This window comes from Bos indicus x Bos taurus, chromosome 29, assembly GCF_003369695.1.
Source record: "Bos indicus x Bos taurus breed Angus x Brahman F1 hybrid chromosome 29, Bos_hybrid_MaternalHap_v2.0, whole genome shotgun sequence".
NCBI lineage: Eukaryota > Metazoa > Chordata > Mammalia > Artiodactyla > Bovidae > Bos > Bos indicus x Bos taurus.
The window spans coordinates 23696907-23716902 of record NC_040104.1 but is presented as its reverse complement, the minus strand read 5'-3'; the positions used below and the strand labels follow the sequence as shown (position 1 = coordinate 23716902).

The following is a 19996-nucleotide window of genomic DNA, read 5'->3' as shown; positions in this document are numbered from 1 at the left end:
AAATGGTATGGACATAACAGAAGCAGAAGATATTAAGAAGATGTGGCAAGAATACACAGAAGAACTGTACAAAAAAGATCTTCATGACACAGATAATCACGATGGTGTGATCACTCACCTAGAGCCAGATATCCTGGAATGTGAAGTCAAGGGGGGCCTTAGAAAGCATCACTACGAACAAAGCTAGTGGAGGTGATGGAATTCCAGTTGAGCTATTTCAAATCCTGAAATTTGATGGTATGAAAGTGCTGCACTCAATATGCCAGCAAATTTGGAAAACTCAGCAGTGGCCACAGGACTGGAAAAGGTCAGTTTTCATTCCAATCCCAAAGAAAGGCAATGCCAAAGAATGCTCAAACTACCGCACAACTGCACTCATCTCACATGTTAGTAAAGTAATGCTCAAAATTCTCCAAGCCAGGCTTCAGCAATACATGAACCATGAACTTGCAGATGCTCAAGCTGGTTTTGGAAAAGGCAGAGGAACCAGAGATCAAATTGCCAAAATCCGCTGGATCATGGAAAAAGCAAGAGAGTTCCAGAAAAACATCTATTTCTGCTTTATTGACTATGCCAAAGCCTTTGACTGTGTGGATCACACTAAACTGTGGAAAATTCTGAAAGAGATGGGAATACCAGACCACCTGACCTGCCTCTTGAGAAATTTGTTGCAAGTCAGGAAGCAACAGTTAGAACTGGACATGGAACAACAGACTGGTTCCAAATAGGAAAAGGAGGACATCAAGCCTATGTATTGTCACCCTGTTTATTTAACTTATATGCAGAGTACATCATGAGAAACGCTGGCCTGGAAGAAGCACAAGCTGAAATCAAGATTGTTGGGAGAAATATCAATCACCTCAGATATGCAGAGGACACCACCCTTATGGCAGAAAGTGAAGAGGAACTCAAAAGCCTCTTGATGAAAGTGAAAGAGGAGAGTGAAAAAGTTGGCTTAAAACTCAACATTCAGAAAACGAAGATCATGGCATCTGGTCCCATCACTTCATGGGAAATAGATGGGGAAACAGTGGAAATAGTGTTAGACTTTACTTTTGGGGGCTCCAAAATCACTGCAGATGGTGATTGCAGCCATGAAATTAAAAGACGCTTACTCCTTGGAAGGAAAGTTATGACCAATTTAGACAGCATATTCAAAAGCAGAGACATTACTTTGCCAATAAAGGTCCATCTAGTCAAGGCTATGGTTTTTCCAGTGGTCATGTATGGATGTTAGAGTGGGACTGTGAAGAAAGCTGAGCGCTGAAGAATTGATGCTTTTGAACTGTGCTGTTGGAGAAGACTCTTGAGGGTCCCTTGGACTGCAAGGAGATTCAACCAGTCCATTCTGAAGGAGATCAGCCCTGGGATTTCTTTGGAAGGAATGATGCTGAGGCTGAAACTCCAATACTTTGGCCACCTCATGGGAAGAGTTGACTCATTGGAAAAGACTCTGAAGCTGGGAGGGATTGGGAGCAAGAGGGGAAGGAGACAACAGAGGATGAGATGGCTGGATGGCATCACTGACTTGATGGACGTGAGTCTGGATTAACTCTGGGAGTTGGTGATGGACAGGGAGGCCTGGCGTGCTGTGATTCTTTGGGTCGCAAAGAGTCGGACACGACTGAGTGACTGAACTGAACTGAAGTGATACTGTATTGGTGCTTTTCTTTCTGGCTCACTTCACTCTGTATAATAGGCTCCAGTTTCATCCACCTCATTAGAACTAATTCAAATGTATTCTTTTTAATGGCTGCATAATACTCCATTGTGTATATGTACCACAGCTTGTCCATTCATCTGCTGATGGACGTCTAGGTTGCTTCCATGTCCTGGCTATTATAAACAGTGCTGCGATGAACACTGGGGTACACGTGTCTCTTTCAATTCTGGTTTCCTTGGTGTGTATGCCCAGCAGTGGGATTGCTGGGTCATAAGGCAGTTGTATTTCCAGTTTTTTAAGGAGTCACCACACTGTTCTCCATAGTGGCTGTACTAGTTTGCATTCCCACCAACAGTGTAAGAGGGTTCCCTTTTCTCCACACCCTCTCCAGCATTTAAAGACTTATAGAAGTTGGAAAAATTTTGCAAATGTTAATAAAGCCAGGAAAGAATGAAAGTAGTAAATTACAGAAGCTCTTTTTCATTGCTTTTGTTTTTGTGAGCAAATTTGAAACTGTGTCTGTGTCATATGAATTCTATTACTGACACCAAAGACATACTTATCACTAAGTCCTCAACATATTAGACATACCACTTTAGTGTGTAGATAGATACTTTGTAATATTATTCTATTAATTTATTACAGAATCTGTAATATTTGCCCCAGAAGTAGATATCCTTCCACATAGCAAAGACAGAGTAATAGTAATTTCTCTATTTTCCTTGATGTTACAATTACATAATTACAATTGTAAAAGCTAAGAGGAGAAATGAGAGGAAATACTGAGAAACCTCAGAAAGAGAGAAGGAAGAAAGAATAGAAATAAAAAAATGAAGGAAATAAGGATGAAAGGAAGGAAGAGAGTCTGAATTAAAGTAGAGAATGTATCCATTTCCATTTGATTATGGTGAAGATCCAACCATGAAGAGACCCAAACAAAATCAGCAGAACAATCCAGTCCTCAAAATTCCTCACACAAATTCTGTTGCTGCCAAGAAAATATGTTCTTCTTAGTTTTCTTCATAGAAAATTGACATCATTATTGCTTTGACTATAGGCAATGGAGTTCAAGATGGGCCCAACATTTATATGAAAGACTGAGATCGCATTTCCCCAGCCCATAGACTCTACATTAGAATCTGTGAGGTACATGAATGCTATTGCCCAGAAGAAAAGTGAAAGAGTCATTATATGGGAACCTTGGGTACTGAGGTACTGAATCAGAGCTTTAGCTCTACTCTCCATGGAGCTGATGGAGACAATACTGGAGATGATAAAAGTATAGGTGAAAGTAATGCTAGTGTGAACCAAAATGATCATCTTATTAGAAGACAAACCACAAGCTCACTGTTGCAGGTACTGGTGCAGGAAAGTTGAAGCAGAAGAAGTATATCGCAAAGATGGTGGTTGACAATATTGGCATCACAGAAGTTTGGTCTCGCCATACAACAAGTGTGGGTTCCTGTTCCCCTTGGCAATTTCCTGTATATTTTATTGGACAATTTGATGTATATGATATCTGATGCAAGATCTAGCTATTTTGCAGAAATGGGGTCCACCAGAGTATCTAATTCAGCATATTGCAAAAGGTGAAAATTATTGTCTATTTTTATATTTACAGAAGTTTTCACTAAGTTTTTGAAAAAGTTTTCCTTATAGTTTCTTTTTCTGCACCCACCCTGAGATTAGAAAATACTCACATGAGTAATCTATGAATATGTTCTACTCTCTCCGTGTCCTTTACTACTCAATCAACTGCAATCAGACTTCTGCTTCTATCATTTCCATAATATTATCTTCCAGAGTTTATCGATCCCCAGTGCAAAGGCCATCTAAACTCTCTATAGCACTGAATACTATTGACTCCTCTTTCCTTCTTGAAATAGCTAATTAACTTTCTTGATACCATGAAATTGCTTATTATTAAAGTTTATATGTGCCCACATAAATCCTTGTCCAGAGACAATTTTAAAATCACAGAACATTAGAAGTGGAAAGCTCCAAATCACCAACTAACCAAACAGTAATATAATCATTTGAAAAGAATTTTAAAAGGCATATTCTTGAGCCCTGATGTCAGATGTATTCCGACACAGTAGGTCTCAAAATGGAAGAGAAGATAATAATATTATTATTCTGAATGATTCTAAGACATACCCAAGTTAAGAATGATTCAGTTCAGTTCTTTTAGCATATAAGTCAAGAAACTGAGACGCAGTGATTGCAAGATTTTTTAATGAATAGAACACATGTTATCATCCAGCCAAGCATCTTATTTTTCATATTATTAAATCGAGGCTCTAAAAATGAAATGATACTACTATGTAGGGTCAAATCCAAGACTATATCTCATTTACTGCAGCTTGAATTCCAAGCAAATAAATAACAACCTTCACAAAAGTCCTTTTAAATTGGTACTATTATTTTTTTAATTTTGGAAATGAGGAAACAGATATTCTGAAATGTTAAGTAACTTTTTCAGAGTCATGTATTTAGCAAATGGCAAAACTGAAATTTAAACCCAGGCAGTAAAAATCTAAACCAGAAACTGTGAGCTTGCTCACCCTAATGGGCTTCTAGGAGTCAGTCCAACTCATACCTTCATTTCCTGACTATTAAATACACACAACAACCTACATAAAAATAAATGAATCTTTGTTTTCCATCCCTGTGCATTGAGAAAAGCACTGTGGAAGTAAACTGCTACAAAAACCGTTCTAGGAGGGAGAAGTGGTAATAATTAGAATGACTCATCTTCTCCGCAAATATCTCTTCTCTATGACTCAAAGTTTAAAATCAAATATAAGCATTCACTTATTCCAGACATAATTACTGAGCCTTTACTAAACATCCAACACTATGTTAAGCCCTAGAGATATAATCAAGAAGATACCCAAGGTGCCTTCCCTCACAGGGAAGACAGATAATCAGATGACTAGAAAAGCTTGTGAAAATTGCTCTCATTACTTCATGTCAGTCCTGACTGCTACACTCTGGGAAATACAAAAAAGAGCACCTAAACTTTGCAAGGTGGATTAGACAGGTTTCCATTCAACTGATACCTAAAACATCAACGGAAAACAAGGTGGATTATAAATAGGTAATAAAAGCATGCTAGAAAAAGGAAAGCATGTTGAATATAACCAGGGAGGAAGCCTCATTGTTCAGTGAGAAAAATGTGTTTTCATAGAAAGGTAGAAAAATGAAAACAAGAGAAACCCTCTACACACTCTATGAGTTATCATGTGATTCTCATCCCACTTTTGAAAATCCAAGTTGAATAAATAAACATATGTCTTACATAACATATTCCCTTGTATTGAACTAAACGTTTTCCTGCAAATAAATAACTTAAAGTTTTCTTATCATTAAATACATAGAGTTAGGTTGAATATTTAAGAAGGAAAGAACTTCCAGTACAGTGGAATGTGCCAGGAGAGGGTAAGCATATACCCTGAAGGTCATCTACCCATCTTTTTGTCAAGGAAAGACCTCCTGGAGGTTTACCTGAAGGATAAACAGGCTGAGTAAGACAAAGGACTCTTTGTACATGAGGGTGTTCCAGACTAAGAGAAGAGCTTGAAGAAAAGTAATGCAAAGGAACAAGAGTTTATTTAATTTGGGGAAGTTCAACATAACTTTAGCAGGGTACTGGAAAGAAACAGGGAGGAAGGAGTTGCAGTGACAGAAGATCAGACTGGAGAGGTGAACAGGGTGCAAACAGAAAGATTCTTGCTTGGCCTAGTGTGGGGATTTGGTTTTACCTTGAAAGAAATTCCAGTGAACAGAGTAAACCAAGGTAAATGTAATCTTATTTGAAGTATGGAAAGAGCATTCTGGTTGCAGTGTGGAGAATGGATTTTAAGGGGAAAGATAAGAAAGGGAGAAGCCAGTTGGAAGGCTGGTGTCTGGATGAGAAATGTTCATAAGAACAAGAACTGTTAGTAATTGATAAATTGGGTGTGGAGGACAAGTAAAGAGAGGGGGATCAAGAAAGATACCAATTTGGGATTTGAGCAATTAAGTAGAGGATGGTGCCATTCACAATGACAGAGACCAAAAGAAAAGAAGAGAGTTTGGTAGGCTTAGTGATGTTTCTGTGATTAAGTTGATTCCTATAAGTTCAGATGCCTGTAGAGCATTCAAAGAGAGATATTAGTCAGTTAAACATAGGTTTGAAGTTCAAATGTGAGTCCTATCTTTGTTTTCTGTGTAGAAATGTTCCATAATCAAAACATTCTTATCTGCTATGAACTAGTCAACTTACTTTAAAAAGGTGTGAAATTCTGATTTTTAAGAGGAAAGCACTGGGAGGGAAGATAGAAATAGAGGAAGAAGACAAAGAAGGAAGGAATACATTTCACAACTGTTAGACCCCCAATTCTTTGCTACAAATATTAAGTTGCATCAATTTCTTCCCAATAACACTAAAGTAAAAGTATACCCATACTTTGCAGAGTGTTCAACCCAACCTTCTAAATCAAAGTCCTTCTATTATACCTCACTCCATCCTCTGTGAAAGAACTCTATATAGAAAAAAAAATGATTTTGAAAGAAAGGTGTATTCTATTATCATGATTAATACTGTTTCAGTTCAGAAAAATATTTTTCTACTGAAGGTTCTTTTCAGGGCAACCTTAACCTCCTTATTTCTGAAGCTATAGATCAGAGGATTAAGCATAGGCACCAAAATGGTATAGAATACAGTGGACACTTTCTTCTGGTTCATGGACAAAACAGAAGAAGGATGAAGATACATGAATGCCCCTGACCCAAAGAAAACAGAAACAACAATTATATGTGAACTACAAGTACTGAACGCTTTGGACCTTCCTTCTGTGGAACTGATGCGGAGGATACTGGAAAGGATAAAAACATATGAAACAGTGACGGTGAGGCCAGGCACACCAACAACAAAGCCAACGATGATGAGAACCACCAGTTCATTGATGTGAGTGCTGGTGCAGGAAAGCTCCAGGAGTGGGAGGATATCACACATGTAGTGGTTGATGGTATTGGCATCACAGAAGGTCAGCCTCAACATGCATCCTGTGTGGGCCCAGGCAGCAATAAAGGCCCCCAAGTATACAATCACAGCCATTAGAGAGCAGATCTGAGGGGACATGGTGACCTTGTACAACAGGGGCTTGCAGATGGCCACATAGCGATCATAGGCCATCACTGTCAGTACATAGCACTCTGCATTGACAAAAAAGCAGTAGAAAAACAGTTGAGTCATGCATCCTGCATAGGAGATGGTGTTCCTCTTTGACAGAAAGTTTACCAACAGTTTGGGGGTGATGACAGAAGAGTAACAGAGATCAATACAGGATAAATTAAAGAGGAAGTAGTACATTGGAGTGTGGAGGTGAGAAGTCAGTCTAATTAGAGTGACCAAGCCCAGGTTTCCTGCCATGGTGATTATGTAAATTCCCAAGAAGAGGAAGAACAGGGGCACCTGGATCTCTGGATATTTAGTTAAACCCACAAGGATAAACTCAGTGACCAGTGAGCTGTTTCCAATATCCATTCTCTTCCAGTGAGATCTGAAAGATAGGAGAATAGAGTCATATTTCAGGCAGAACTCAGATTCCCCATGCAATCTCATGCCCAGTCCATTCAGGAACCAAGAAGCCCAAAAACTCTGCTGAGGCTTAACTATTTTACAGAAATAAATAAATAATGGATCTGGCTCTGCTCATACTGAGAAAGGCAAGTGCCTGGCGGGGCAGGAGGGGAGGGGTGGCGGGCATCAGCATAGTAATACTGGGAGAATGTAAGAGTGCAAGAGAATGTAAGAAGAGCAAGCATTTCTCACCTTTTCTCCCCTCAATTTGTCGCTAACTGATTTTATTCCTTCACCTGTTCATTTGTGTTTGCTAATATTTACTCACCACACTTCATCTACCCTGTGCCAGCTACCAATCCAGACTGGACACTGTGTAGGGGGCGATCATAATCACATGTTCACAGCAGAGTTGGGGAAACAGAGACTCAGAGAGAACCTTTGGCTTCCCAAGCACACACAACAAGGAAATCATTAAGTCTGGCCTAGAACTTGGGTCTCCTGCATAAGAAATTCCCTAAAGGGTACAAAGCTTAGTAACACTGCAAACCCACTGATTTCAGCACTACCTTTAATTTCTAATTTCCTCTCCCACAGACCCCTTAGTCGTCTCTATCTCAGGGCCAGAACTGGGGGAAGCAGAAAAACCTGTTACTTTCCAATGGCTATGGGTTGTGAAAGATGTAAAAACAAAAAGGATTCAATACTCACTCTTCTTTGCCTACTGGCATCAGAACTGTCTTTGTGGTTCCCCCTCCACCATAGCTCTCCAAAGAGGAAGAGATCTTCTGCTGCAAGAGGCAGCAAAACGGAACTCACCTCATCTCCTCCATTCCTATGGAGGGGCTCAGAGCATTTATAAGTCTCAGCATTTCTTTTGCTCTGAGAGTCAGTCAGATGACGATCATGATTTTTAATTAAGGTTTTGCCCAGAGGTGATCATTAAATCACAAAAAGGAATCCAAACAGCACTCTTGATTTTCAAAATAATAATATGTATTTTATTCTGAGTTTCAAGTTCTCAGGGATTTGATAAAGAGATTTTCTCAGGAGCCTCTGCATGCAAATCCTCGAGGAAATACACTTAGGAAATTGTTTACACACTATGAAGATAATTTAACCCTGGTGTCTTTGGAGGCTCAATATTTTGTTTTAATTTTTTTTATTTTATTTTTTAACCTTACAATAAAAGTTTAAAAATATTGTTACAATATTGTATTGGTTTTGCCATGTATCAACATGAATCCGCCACAGGTATACACGTGTTCCCCATCCTGAACGTCTACAAGCAATAAATGCTGGAAACTCAATATTTGATTCAAAATTTCACATTAGGGATTTTCTCTTCCCTTGTCTTTCTTCTAGTGTTTCTTTGACTTTGGGGTAGTATTGCTAACACATAGCTAATGATATTTTTAATCCTATAGAAATAAACACTCTCCAGAAAGCAGGAATAGAAGGAACATACCGCAACATAATAAAAGCTATATATGACAAGCCCACAGCAAACATTATCCTCGATGGCAAAAAATTGAAAGCATTTCCCCTAAAGTCAGGAACAAGACAAGGGTGCCCACTTTCACCACTACTATAAAACATAGTTTTGGAAGTTTTGGCCACAGCAATCAGAGCAGAAAAAGAAATAAAAGGAATCCAAATTGGAAAAGAAGAATAAAACTTACTGTTTGCAGATGACATGCTCCTCTACATAGAAAACCCTAAAGACTCCACCAGAAAATTACTAGAACTAATCAATGAATACAGTAAAGTTGCAGGATATAAAATCAACACACAGAAATCCCTTGCATTCCTATACACTAATAATGAGAAAATAGAAAGAGAAATTAAGGAAACAATTCCATTCACCATTGCAACAGAAAGAATAAAATACTTAGGAATATATCTACCTAAAGAAACTAAAGACCTATATATAGAAAACTATAAAACACTGGTGAAAGAAATCAAAGAGGACACTAATAGACGGAGAAATATACCATGTTCACGGATCAGAAGAATCAATATAGTGAAAATGAGTATACTACCCAAAGCAATCTATAGATTCAATGCAATCCCTATCAAGCTACCAATGGTATTTTTCACAGAGCTAGAGCAAATAATTTCACAATTTGTATGGAAATACAAAAAACCTTGAATAGCCAAAGCAATCTTGAGAAAGAAGAATGGAACTGGAAGAATCAACCTGCCTGACTTCAGGCTCTACTACAAAGCCACAGTCATCAAGACAGTATGGTACTGGCACAAAGACAGAAATATAGATCAATGGAACAAAATAGAAAGCCCAGAGATAAATCAATGCACCTATGGACACCTTATCTTTGACAAAGGAGGCAAGAATATACAATGGAGAAAAGACAATCTCTTTAACAAGTGGTGATAGGAAATCTGGTCAACCACTTGTAAAAGAATGAAACTAGACCACTTTCTAACACCATACACAAAAATAAACTCAAAATGGATTAAAGATCTAAACATAAGACCAGAAACTATAAAACTCCTAGTGGAGAACATAGGCAAAACACTCTCTGACATAAATCACAGCAGGATCCTCTATGACCCACCTCCCAGAATATTAGAAATAAAAGGAAAAATAAACAAATAGGACCTAATTAAAATTAAAAGCTTCTGCACAACAAAGGAAACTATAAGCAAGGTGAAAAGACAGCCTTCAGAATGGGAGAAAATAATAGCAAATGAAGCAACTGACAAACAACTAGTCTCAAAAATATACAAGCAACCCCTGCAGCTCAATTTCAGAAAAATAAACGACCCCCCAAAAAAATGGGCCAAATAACTAAACAGACATTTCTCCAAAGAAGACATACAGATGGCTAACAAACACATGAAAAGGTGCTCAACATCACTCATTATCAGAGAAATGCAAATCGAAACCACACTGAGGTACCATTTCATGCCAGTCAGAATGGCTGCTATCGAAAAGTCTACAAGCAATAAATGCTGGAGAGGGTGTGGAGAAAGGGAACCCTCTTATACTGTTGGTGAGAATGCAAACTAGTACAGCCACTATGGAGAACAGTGTGGAAATTCCTTTAAAAACTGGAAATAGAACTGCCTTATAACCCAGAAACCCCACTGCTGGGCATACACACTGAGGAAACCAGAACAGAAAGAGACACGTGTACCCCAATGTTCATCGCAGCACTGTTTATAATAGCCAGGACATGGAAGCAACCTAGATATCCATCAGCAGATGAATGGCTAAGAAAGCTGTGGTACATATACACAATGGAGTATTACTCAGCCATTAAAAAGAATACATTTGAATCAGTTCTAATGCAGTGGATGAAACTGGAGCCTATTATACAGAGTGAAGTAAGCCAGAAAGAAAAACACCAAAACAGTATATTAATGCATATATATGGAATTTAGAAAGATGGTAATGATAACCCTGTATGCGAGACAGCAAAAGAGACATAGATGTATAGAACAGTCTTTGGACTCTGGGAGAGGGAGAGGGTGGGATGATTTGGGAGAATGGCATTGAAACATGTATAATATCATATATGAAACGAATTGCCAGTCCAGGTTTGATGCGTGATACAGGATGCTTGGGCACTAGGATGACCCAGAGGGATGTTACAGGGAGGGAGGTGGGAGGGGGGTTTAGGATGGGGAACACGTGTACACCCGTGGTGGATTCATGTTGATGTATGGCAAAACCAATACAATATTGTAAAGTAATTAGCCTCCAATTAAAATAAATTTATATTAAAACAAAAACAAAACCAAAAAAATATTACATGCACATCTTCCCACACATACATGTTTTTACATTATGGCATAAGTGACCATATGATGCATACTTTATATTTTTAAAGCATATCATTTCCTTTTCCTTAACACTCTCTTTCCTGTATGATCTCCCATCCATCAGTCCACCCTCAATTATCCATGTTTACAACCAAAAACACCTTTCTATATCTTCCTACTCACTGATATAAAAATAATTTCAACTATAAAGACTTTAAAATTGATTCCAAACTTCATATTTTTGACCCTTTGCTTTTTTCATCTAACAAAAGTATACCAAAATGTCTCTAAAAGTCTATGTTATGGATATATTCTAATACATAAAACCACTCCCCATTGATAGAGATCCATAATTTCTATCCAACAGCAATGCTGAAATATTCAATATTGTACATACACTTGATATTCCAGTACTTTTATTTTAATGAGATAAATTCCTAGAATGTATCCCATGGACCCCCTCCTCAAGTTCGATTCATCAGCTAGAGTGGCTCACAGAACAGAAGAAAAGTTTACTTATATTTACCAGCTTATTATAAAATGATCTGATATAGGATACAGATGAACATATGGATAGAAGAGATGAACAGGGCAAGGTCTGCAGAAAAAGTATGGAGCTTCCATGCCCTTCTCAGGTACACAGCTCTCCCAGCATCTCTACACTTTCACCAACCCAGAAACTCTTGGAATCCCATCAATTTGAGGTTTAATGGAGGCTTCATTGCACAGACATGATTGATTAAATCATTGGCCATTGGTGATTGATCCCAATCTTAAGTGCTTCTCCCCTACATGGAATTCTAGAAATTCTAGGAAGAAACTGGAAGCTCCAACCCACTAATAAGAAGGTTGGTTCTTCTGACAACCAGTCAGCAACCTTAGATGAGGCCCCAAAGTCACCTCATTAACATTACCAAGCATACCTTTATCTTTATCATCCCTTGAATTCCAAGGGTTTTAGGAGCTGTGTGCCACAAATGGGGTAGGAGACCTAGTATATTCAACTCATTTTATATTATTATTAATTTGCCAATAATAGATATTAGTCTAATGTTTGTCATCATCATTAAACTATATATTTCTCTGATCTATTATTAGTCTCCTGGTTTGCTTAAGTTATCTCTTCCCAAACAAAAGTTTTTAAACATCATACAATAAAATATGACTACTTTTAATACATTCATAATTACACTATATAACACAGATCTGATGCAACCCCCTAAATTTGAGAAAATGTTATTTCTTACTTTTATTACTACAAAGTAAATCCTCCTAACTAAATCTTTGATTCATCCATTGCCTCATACAGTCATTGCCAACACAGCAACCAAGATCATCTTTTTAAAGCATGTCACTGTGTTATAAATTCCTGTATTCAATTTCACTCAAAGTACCAAGTTTTACAATGGCCTGCAGAAACCAATATATTACATCTCAGTGCTTATCATAATCTCTTTCCCTCACTCTTGTCAATAAATAAAACCACTATGCTTTTATTCAAATGTGTCAAAAGTATCACCTTAGATCCAGCAACCCCATTCGTGGACATATATCCAGTAAAAACTACAATTCCAAAAGACACATGTACTCCTATATTCAAAGCAGCAATATTCACAATAGACATGATTTGAAAACAATATAAATGTTCATTTACAGATGATTGGATAAAGATGTGGTACATATATTGATTATAATTTTGGTAAATTCTTTGGCAATGCCAAAGAATGCTCAAACTCCCTCTCAATCACACTCATCTCACACACTAGTAAAGTAATGCTCAAAATTCTCCAAGCCAGACTTCAGCAAAACATAAACAGTGAACTTCCAGATGTTCAAGCTGGTTTTAGAAAAGGCAGAGCAACCAGAGATCAAATTGCCAACATCTGCTGGATCATCGAAAAAGCAAGAGCGTTCCAGGAAAATATCTATTTCTGCTTTATTGATTATGCCAAAGCCTTTGACTGTGTGGATCACAATCAACTGTGGAAAATTATGAAAGAGATGGGAATACCACACCACCTGACTTGCCTCTTGAGACACCTATATGCAGGTCAGGAAGCAACGGTTAGAACTGGACATGGAACCACAGACTGGTTCCAAGTAGAAAAAGGAATATGTCAAGGCTGTATATTGTCACCATGCTTATTTAACTTACATGCAGAGTATATCATGCAAAATGCTGGGCTGGATGAAGCACAAGCTGGAATCAAGATTGCTGGGAGAAATATCAATAACTTCAGATATGCAGATGATATTAACCTTATGGCAGAAAGTGAAGAAGAACTAAAGAGCCTCTTGTTGAAAGTGAAAGAGGAGAGTGAAAAAGTTGGCTTAACGCTCAACATTCAGAAAACTAAGATCATGGCCCCTGGTCCCATCACTTCATGGCAAATAGATGATGAAACAGTGGAAACAGTCAGAGACTTTATTTTGGGGGGCTCCAAAATCACTGAGAAGGCAATGGCAACCCACACCAGTACTCTTGCCTAGAAAATGGACGGAGGAAATGAAAATACTCCTCCTGCTATGGACAGAGGAGCCTAGTAGGCTGCAGTCCATGGGGTCACTAAGAGTCAAACACGACTGAGCGACTTCACTTTCACTTTTCACTTTCATGCATTGGAGGAGGAAATGGCAACCCACTCCAGTGTTCTTGCCTGGAGAATCCCAGGGATGGCGGGGCCTGGTGGGCTGCTGTCTATGGGGTCGCACACAGTTGGACACGACTGAAGCGACTTAGCAGCAGCAGCAGCAAAATCACTGAAGATGGTGAATACAGCCATGAAATTAAAAGACGCTTACTCCTTGGAAGAAAAGTTATGACCAAACAAGACAGCATATTAAAAAGCAGAGACATTACTTTGCCAACAAAAGCCCATCTAGTCAAGGCTATGGTTTTTCCAGTAGTCATGTATGGATGTGAGAGTTGGACTATAAAGAGGGCTGAGCACAGAAGAATTGATGCTTTTGAATTGCGGTGTTGTAGAAGACTCTTGAGTCCCTTGGATTGCAATGAGATCCAACCAGTCCATCCTAAAGGAGATCAGTCCTGGGTGTTCATTGGAAGGTGTGATGTTAAAAATGAAACTCCAATACTTTGGCCACCTGATGCGAAGAGCTGTCTCATTTGAAAAGATCCTGATGCTGGGAAAGATTGAAGGCAGGAGGAGAAGGGGACAACAGAGGATGAGATGGTTAGATGGCATCACTGACTCAACGGATATGAGTTTGGGTAGGCTCTGGGAGTTGGTGTTGGACAGGGAGGTCTGGCGTGTTGCAGCTCATGGGGTCGCAGAGAGTCAGACATGGCTGAGCAACTGAACTGAACTGAATCTCCTCTGAAGGATTGCATATTATGAATTTAGCAACATTGATATGCTTGCTTTTTTTGTATTTTTTGATGTTCAACATTGACTTACAGTTTTTAACTCATTGCTATATTCTTGATTTATCGTTTTTAGTGGCACTCATACCATATCCCTTTATCTCAATATCAACATATACTATTTTCACATACCAAGGCCTATATTTAAAAAATAGTTGACCCAGTTGGAAATTTTTTTTCATTTACATCTTACCCCTTTTTATAAATTTCTCTTCCTTTTTGAGAAAAATGTGTATCTAAAGAAGTAAATAATAATTAAACTACTTGGGAACCCTTAAAGGCATACAGAAGTACAGCCACTCTGTTTTGTATTTTACCATTATTTGATGTGCCAAAAATAGTTAAAGTGGGTCACAAGATTTCCATTTGAGAAGCCTCAAAATGCAATTTGTTTCATTTTTAGAAAAAATAAACTTTCTGTCAAATTAGATTTCATTCTATCAGAATACTGTGGATAAAATAATATAGAAGTTTATTTTTTTAATTTAAATTTATTTATTTTAATTTGAGGCTAATTACTTTACAATATTATATTGGTTTTGCCATACATAAACATGAATCCGCACTTCTAAAGTTTACATTTGGCAATAGACTAAGGAATCAACTTAATTATCATTTCTTGTTAACAATTGAAGCTCTTTATGTCTGTTTGGACCTCACTAAAAGGAGGGGGATCGAGTTAGGATGCTTACGTGTATATGGAACATATTGTTGCAAAACTTCAAAATTGCTTCATTTGAAAATTTTCAGATAAAGAAATAAAGAGACCTGTAAATAAGACTCTTACAGAAATATGTCCATTTAGGAAATGGGCACAGAGAGGGACTGAAGCAGTGTCCTAGGTTTCCCTTCAGAGGTGAAGAAAATAAAGAGATGGGAATTCACTTTGGATCTACCTGAGGGAGGCACAGTCCCCAGAGTAAAGCAAAAGTGATTAAAACAGTAGGTCCATCAGAATTAAAGGCAGATCACACACAGGGATCTTAATTTCCTTATTCTATATATACACCTCAGGGAAGAGACTTAGAAAGCTTTTACCCAGTTTTTAACCAACAACATTACATCATTATACTCACATTAAATCTTTCTGTGTCTAATTACTAGCAAGTGTAATAATTAAAGGCTTTGACTCTTTCTACTGCTTGAAAGGACAATATAATCAGAAATTACACTAGATCATAAAAATTTCCTAAGCATATGTCTAGGTTGTCTCTTTTAGAATCGAGGAAATCAAGCCTCAAGAATCTGAAATTACATTTCCAATACCAACAGATAAGGGAATCAGCTCTGTGGTTTTCTGAACTAAGAAGGATAAGTTTCTGAATTTAACTTACATACCTAATTCAATTTACAATACTTATTCCTCAAAAAAAGGACAAGGAATAAGTATTGAAAATTGAATTAGGTATGTAAGTTAAATTCAGAAACTGTGGTTTTCTGAACTAAGAAGGATAAGTTTCTGAATTTAACTTACATACCTAATTCAATTTTCAATACTTATTCCTTGTCCTTTTTTTGAGATGAAAATTGGGGAACCGAATATATGCCTAGTCTTTCTCATTGTGTGTAGTTCTAAGACTCAAGTGATCCCAGGGGATCTGTTGGAGAGGGATCAGAGAATGTTCCAAAACATGAGTGGGCTCAAAACATATCAGTCAGGAAGTTTCCTCTAAGAGATTAAAGCTCTCACTCTTTTACGTTTATGACTTTTACTTTGTGACAAGGGAAGTTACTTAATTCTCATAGACTATTTTCTTGGATTATAAACAGAATTCTTGGTTCTGACCATATGAAGTCTAATGTGTATTAGAAGCCAGCACCTAGTTGTTAGAGTCACTGCTTGGAGTTCTACTGATGAGGGAAGACCTCAAGTGAATGAGGAAATGTTGAGATGAGAGTAGAATGATAGTGTCCTAATCCATCTCTCTTCTCTCTTGGTTTTTTCAGCTGGTATGTTTGCATATGGTAGCACTGGCCTTTCCTCTGTAAGCTGTTTGTGATATCCTTTGCTATATTTAGCTTATAAAAGCTCCATATCATGACAAAGGTGAAGACAGATTCTATGGGACTAGGTTGGGATAGTGTCAGGCATCCACAGTGTTTGTACTCTTTAGTGCTGAACTTTCCTCGTGGCTCAGTGCTAAGAATACATCTTCTAATGCAGGAGATGCAAGCTCAATCTCTGGGTCAGGAAGATCCCCAGAGATGGAAATGGCAACCCACTCTAGTATTCTTGCCTGGGACATCCCACGGACATGGAACCAGTCCATGGAGTCACGAAAGGGTCGGACATGACTTAGAAACTCAACAACAGCAAAAATACTCTTTTGTAGGATGAGACACAGTGGGAAGAGCTGAGTTGTTCTCTAATTGAACAATTTCCTCCTGTATCCATAGATTCCCTTAGAGAAGAATGGCTCCTGGAAATGTCTCTTTTGTGACGAATTCAATCTGTTGGGATTAACAGACTGACATGATCTCCAACTCCCTCTGTTCTTCCTGTTCCTAGGAATGTACATGTTCACTGTGCTGGGAAATTTGGGACTGATAATGCTAATTGCACCGAATTTACACCTACACACCCCCATGGACTTTTTCCTCTTTAACTTGTCCTTGATATACCTCTGTTATTCTTATGTATTTACACCCAAAATGCTAATTAACTTCTTATCAAAGATGAATATTATTTCTTATATGGGATGCAAGACTCAGCTCTACTTTTTCCATTTTTTTCATCATTACTGAATGCTATCTGCTGACATCAATGGCCTACTACTGTTATGTGGTCATCTGTAAACCACTCTTGTATAATGTTGTCATGTCCCCTAAAGTGTGTTCCACCCTTATGCTTATTTCCTACTTGATGGCATTTTCTGGTGTCATGGTTCACACTGAATGCATACTGAGACTGACCTTCTGTGATGCAAACAACATCAACCATTATTTCTGTGATGTCTTTCATCTGCTCAAGCTCTCCTGCACAGGTAGCCACATCAGTGAGCTGGTAGTTTTCATTGTGGTGGGCATCAACATCATTGTGCCCAGTTTCACCATCTTTGTCTCTTATGGTCTCATCCTCACCAACATCTTCCACATCAGCTCCATAGACAGCAGGTCCAAAATCTTCAGTACCTGCTATCCCCACATCTTTGCTGTTTCTCTCTTCTTTGAATCATGTACATTTATGTGTCTCAAACCTTCATCTGGTGGGTCTATGGATGAAATAAATCTCTTCTGTCTTTTACACCAATGTGTTGCCATGATGAACCCTTTAATCTACAGCTTGAGAAATAAAGATGTGAAAGCTGCTCTGAGAAAATCTCTGAGTAGGAGAGAATTTTGAATTGATAGAATATCTCTCTGTGCAGTTGGTCACAGGGCAGAAAGGTTCTGTATTTAATAATTTTGTTGACAATCTTTTTGTTTCTTTTTAACCAGGTAGAAGGAAATCTGAGTCATCTCTCAATTTATTTCCACTCTGTGTAGAGCCATACTTCTCTTTTACCTAACCATTTGCTGAATTTCTCACCGTCTCTCATTTATTAACACTTATTAGAAAAAAGTATTACCTCTTGCTTTTTTTTTTTCTCTGTTTGAACATATTTCCCCTCTGGAAATATAAAAGTGCTCTATAGATGATGAAACATGGAACATTAGGGTGACCTAGTGTCACTGAGGATGTCTTATTTTGCCACTTGCCATTGGAAGGATGAATCAGACAATTTTTCTCTTCCTGTCTTTTCAATCTTCCTTGAGCAAGAATGTATCTCCTTAAATGCCTGAGATGGAAGGTTCCATAATGACTGCTAAGTATAAACCACTTTACTTCTCTAAACATTACACATTATATTTTCCTGGAAAAATTTTTTCTTAGTTTGCACATCCAGTCCTGCACATAACATGTTGTTAAAATGTATGACCTGGATGTGAGAGCTAAGTTCAGAGTAGTACTTTGCTTCTACTTTGTGTCATTGTTTTTTTTTTGTTTTTTTTGTTTTTTTTTTGACTTTAAGATAAAGACTTTAATAAGATACAAAGAAAGTCATTACATGATGATAAAGGGCTCAGTTCAAGAAGGTGATATAACATTTATAAATTATGCTGACTCTTCACGGCCTTATGGCCTATAGCCTGCCAGGCTCTTCTGTCCGTGGGATTCTCCAGGCAAGATTATTGGAGTGGTTGCCATGTGCTCCTCCAGGGTATATTTCTTTTTTTTTTTTTTTTTCTTATTTCATTGTCATTGTTTTTGTTTCAGTAAACATGGAAAGGAGAAAATACTCTAATTTGAAAGTTGACTTTCAAACTTTGTCTTTGGGTGGTGCATGACTTTTTCTCAAGGTGAATATCAGAAAAGTTTATGGCAGTACCAAAAAAGTTTTTTGGATACGTCTCCTCAGCCTAAGAAATAAAAGTAAAATTAAGCAGAAGAGACTGCATGAAATTGAAAAGACATTGTAGAGCACAAGAAACTTAGCAAAATAAAAACTCAGTCTACTGAATAGGAGAAGATATTAGAAAACATTATGTCTGAAAACAGGCTAATAGTATTCAAAATATAAAAATAACCTGTATTACTCAGCATCTAGAAAACAAATAACCCAATTAAAAAATGGGCAGAGGAGTATTTTTTCAAAGACATATGGATGACTACCAGACCCATGAAACGATGTTCAGCTTCACTTATCTTCAGAGAAATGCAAATCAAATCCAAGGAGATACGTCATTACTGTTAGAATAGCAAACAAAAAGGCAATAAGCAAAAACTGTTGGTAAAGATGTACAGAAAAGGGAACTCTAGTGCACTGTTGGTGGCATGTAAACAATGGAAAACAGTATGAAGGTTCCTCAAAAATTAAAAATAGAACTACCATACAGTCCAGCCACTCCACTCCTGAGCATTTACCTAAAGGAAACAACATCACCAATCCAAAAATATATACACACCCTGAAGTTCATTGAAGCATTATTGGCCAAGATATGTATGCCTAAAGGCTCAGTGATATAATGGACGATTGGATAAAGGAGACGTGGTATATATTTATACAATGGAATACTTCTCATACATAAAAAAGAATGAAATCTTGCTATTTGAGAGAACATAAATGAATTTAGAGAATATTAAGTGAAATAAGTCAGATAGACAAATACTGTATGATTTCACTTATATTTGGAATCTACAAAAGAGTAAAAATAAACAACGTAGGCAAGCAGAAACTGTTACAGATACAGAGAATAAACAGATTGTTGTCAGAAGGAAGGAAGAGAGGGCAGGAGAGAAGTTGGTGAGAGACTTTAAGAGATATAATCTTCCAGTTGCAAAATAAACAAGTGATAGGCATGAACAGTGTGGGGAATATAGTTGATTATTATGTAGTACCTTTGAACGGTGAAAGTTGGTAACAAGCCATATTGATGTTAATTTCAAAGTGTATCAGTTCAGTTCAGTTCAGTCGCTCAGTCATGTCCAACTCTTTGCAACCCCATGAATTGCAGCACACCAGGCCTGCCTGTCCATCACCAACTCCCGGAGTTCACCCAGACTCACATCCACCGAGTCAGTGATGCCATCCAGCCATCTCATCCTCTGTCG

The 19996-nt window shown here is 37.8% G+C and overlaps 1 protein-coding gene and 1 pseudogene across 1 annotated transcript; one reads left to right on the top strand and one right to left on the bottom strand.

Annotated features, from left to right (window-relative positions):
* Positions 1 to 6257: 6257 nt before the first annotated feature.
* LOC113886026 (olfactory receptor 145-like) lies at positions 6258 to 7199 on the bottom strand. The gene has a single exon (XM_027531969.1). It carries the CDS (start codon positions 7191 to 7193, stop codon positions 6258 to 6260), a length of 936 nt encoding a protein of 311 aa, XP_027387770.1. The 5' UTR covers positions 7194 to 7199.
* Positions 7200 to 11587: 4388 nt separating this feature from the next.
* LOC113886025 lies at positions 11588 to 17746 on the top strand (annotated as a pseudogene).
* Positions 17747 to 19996: the final 2250 nt, after the last annotated feature.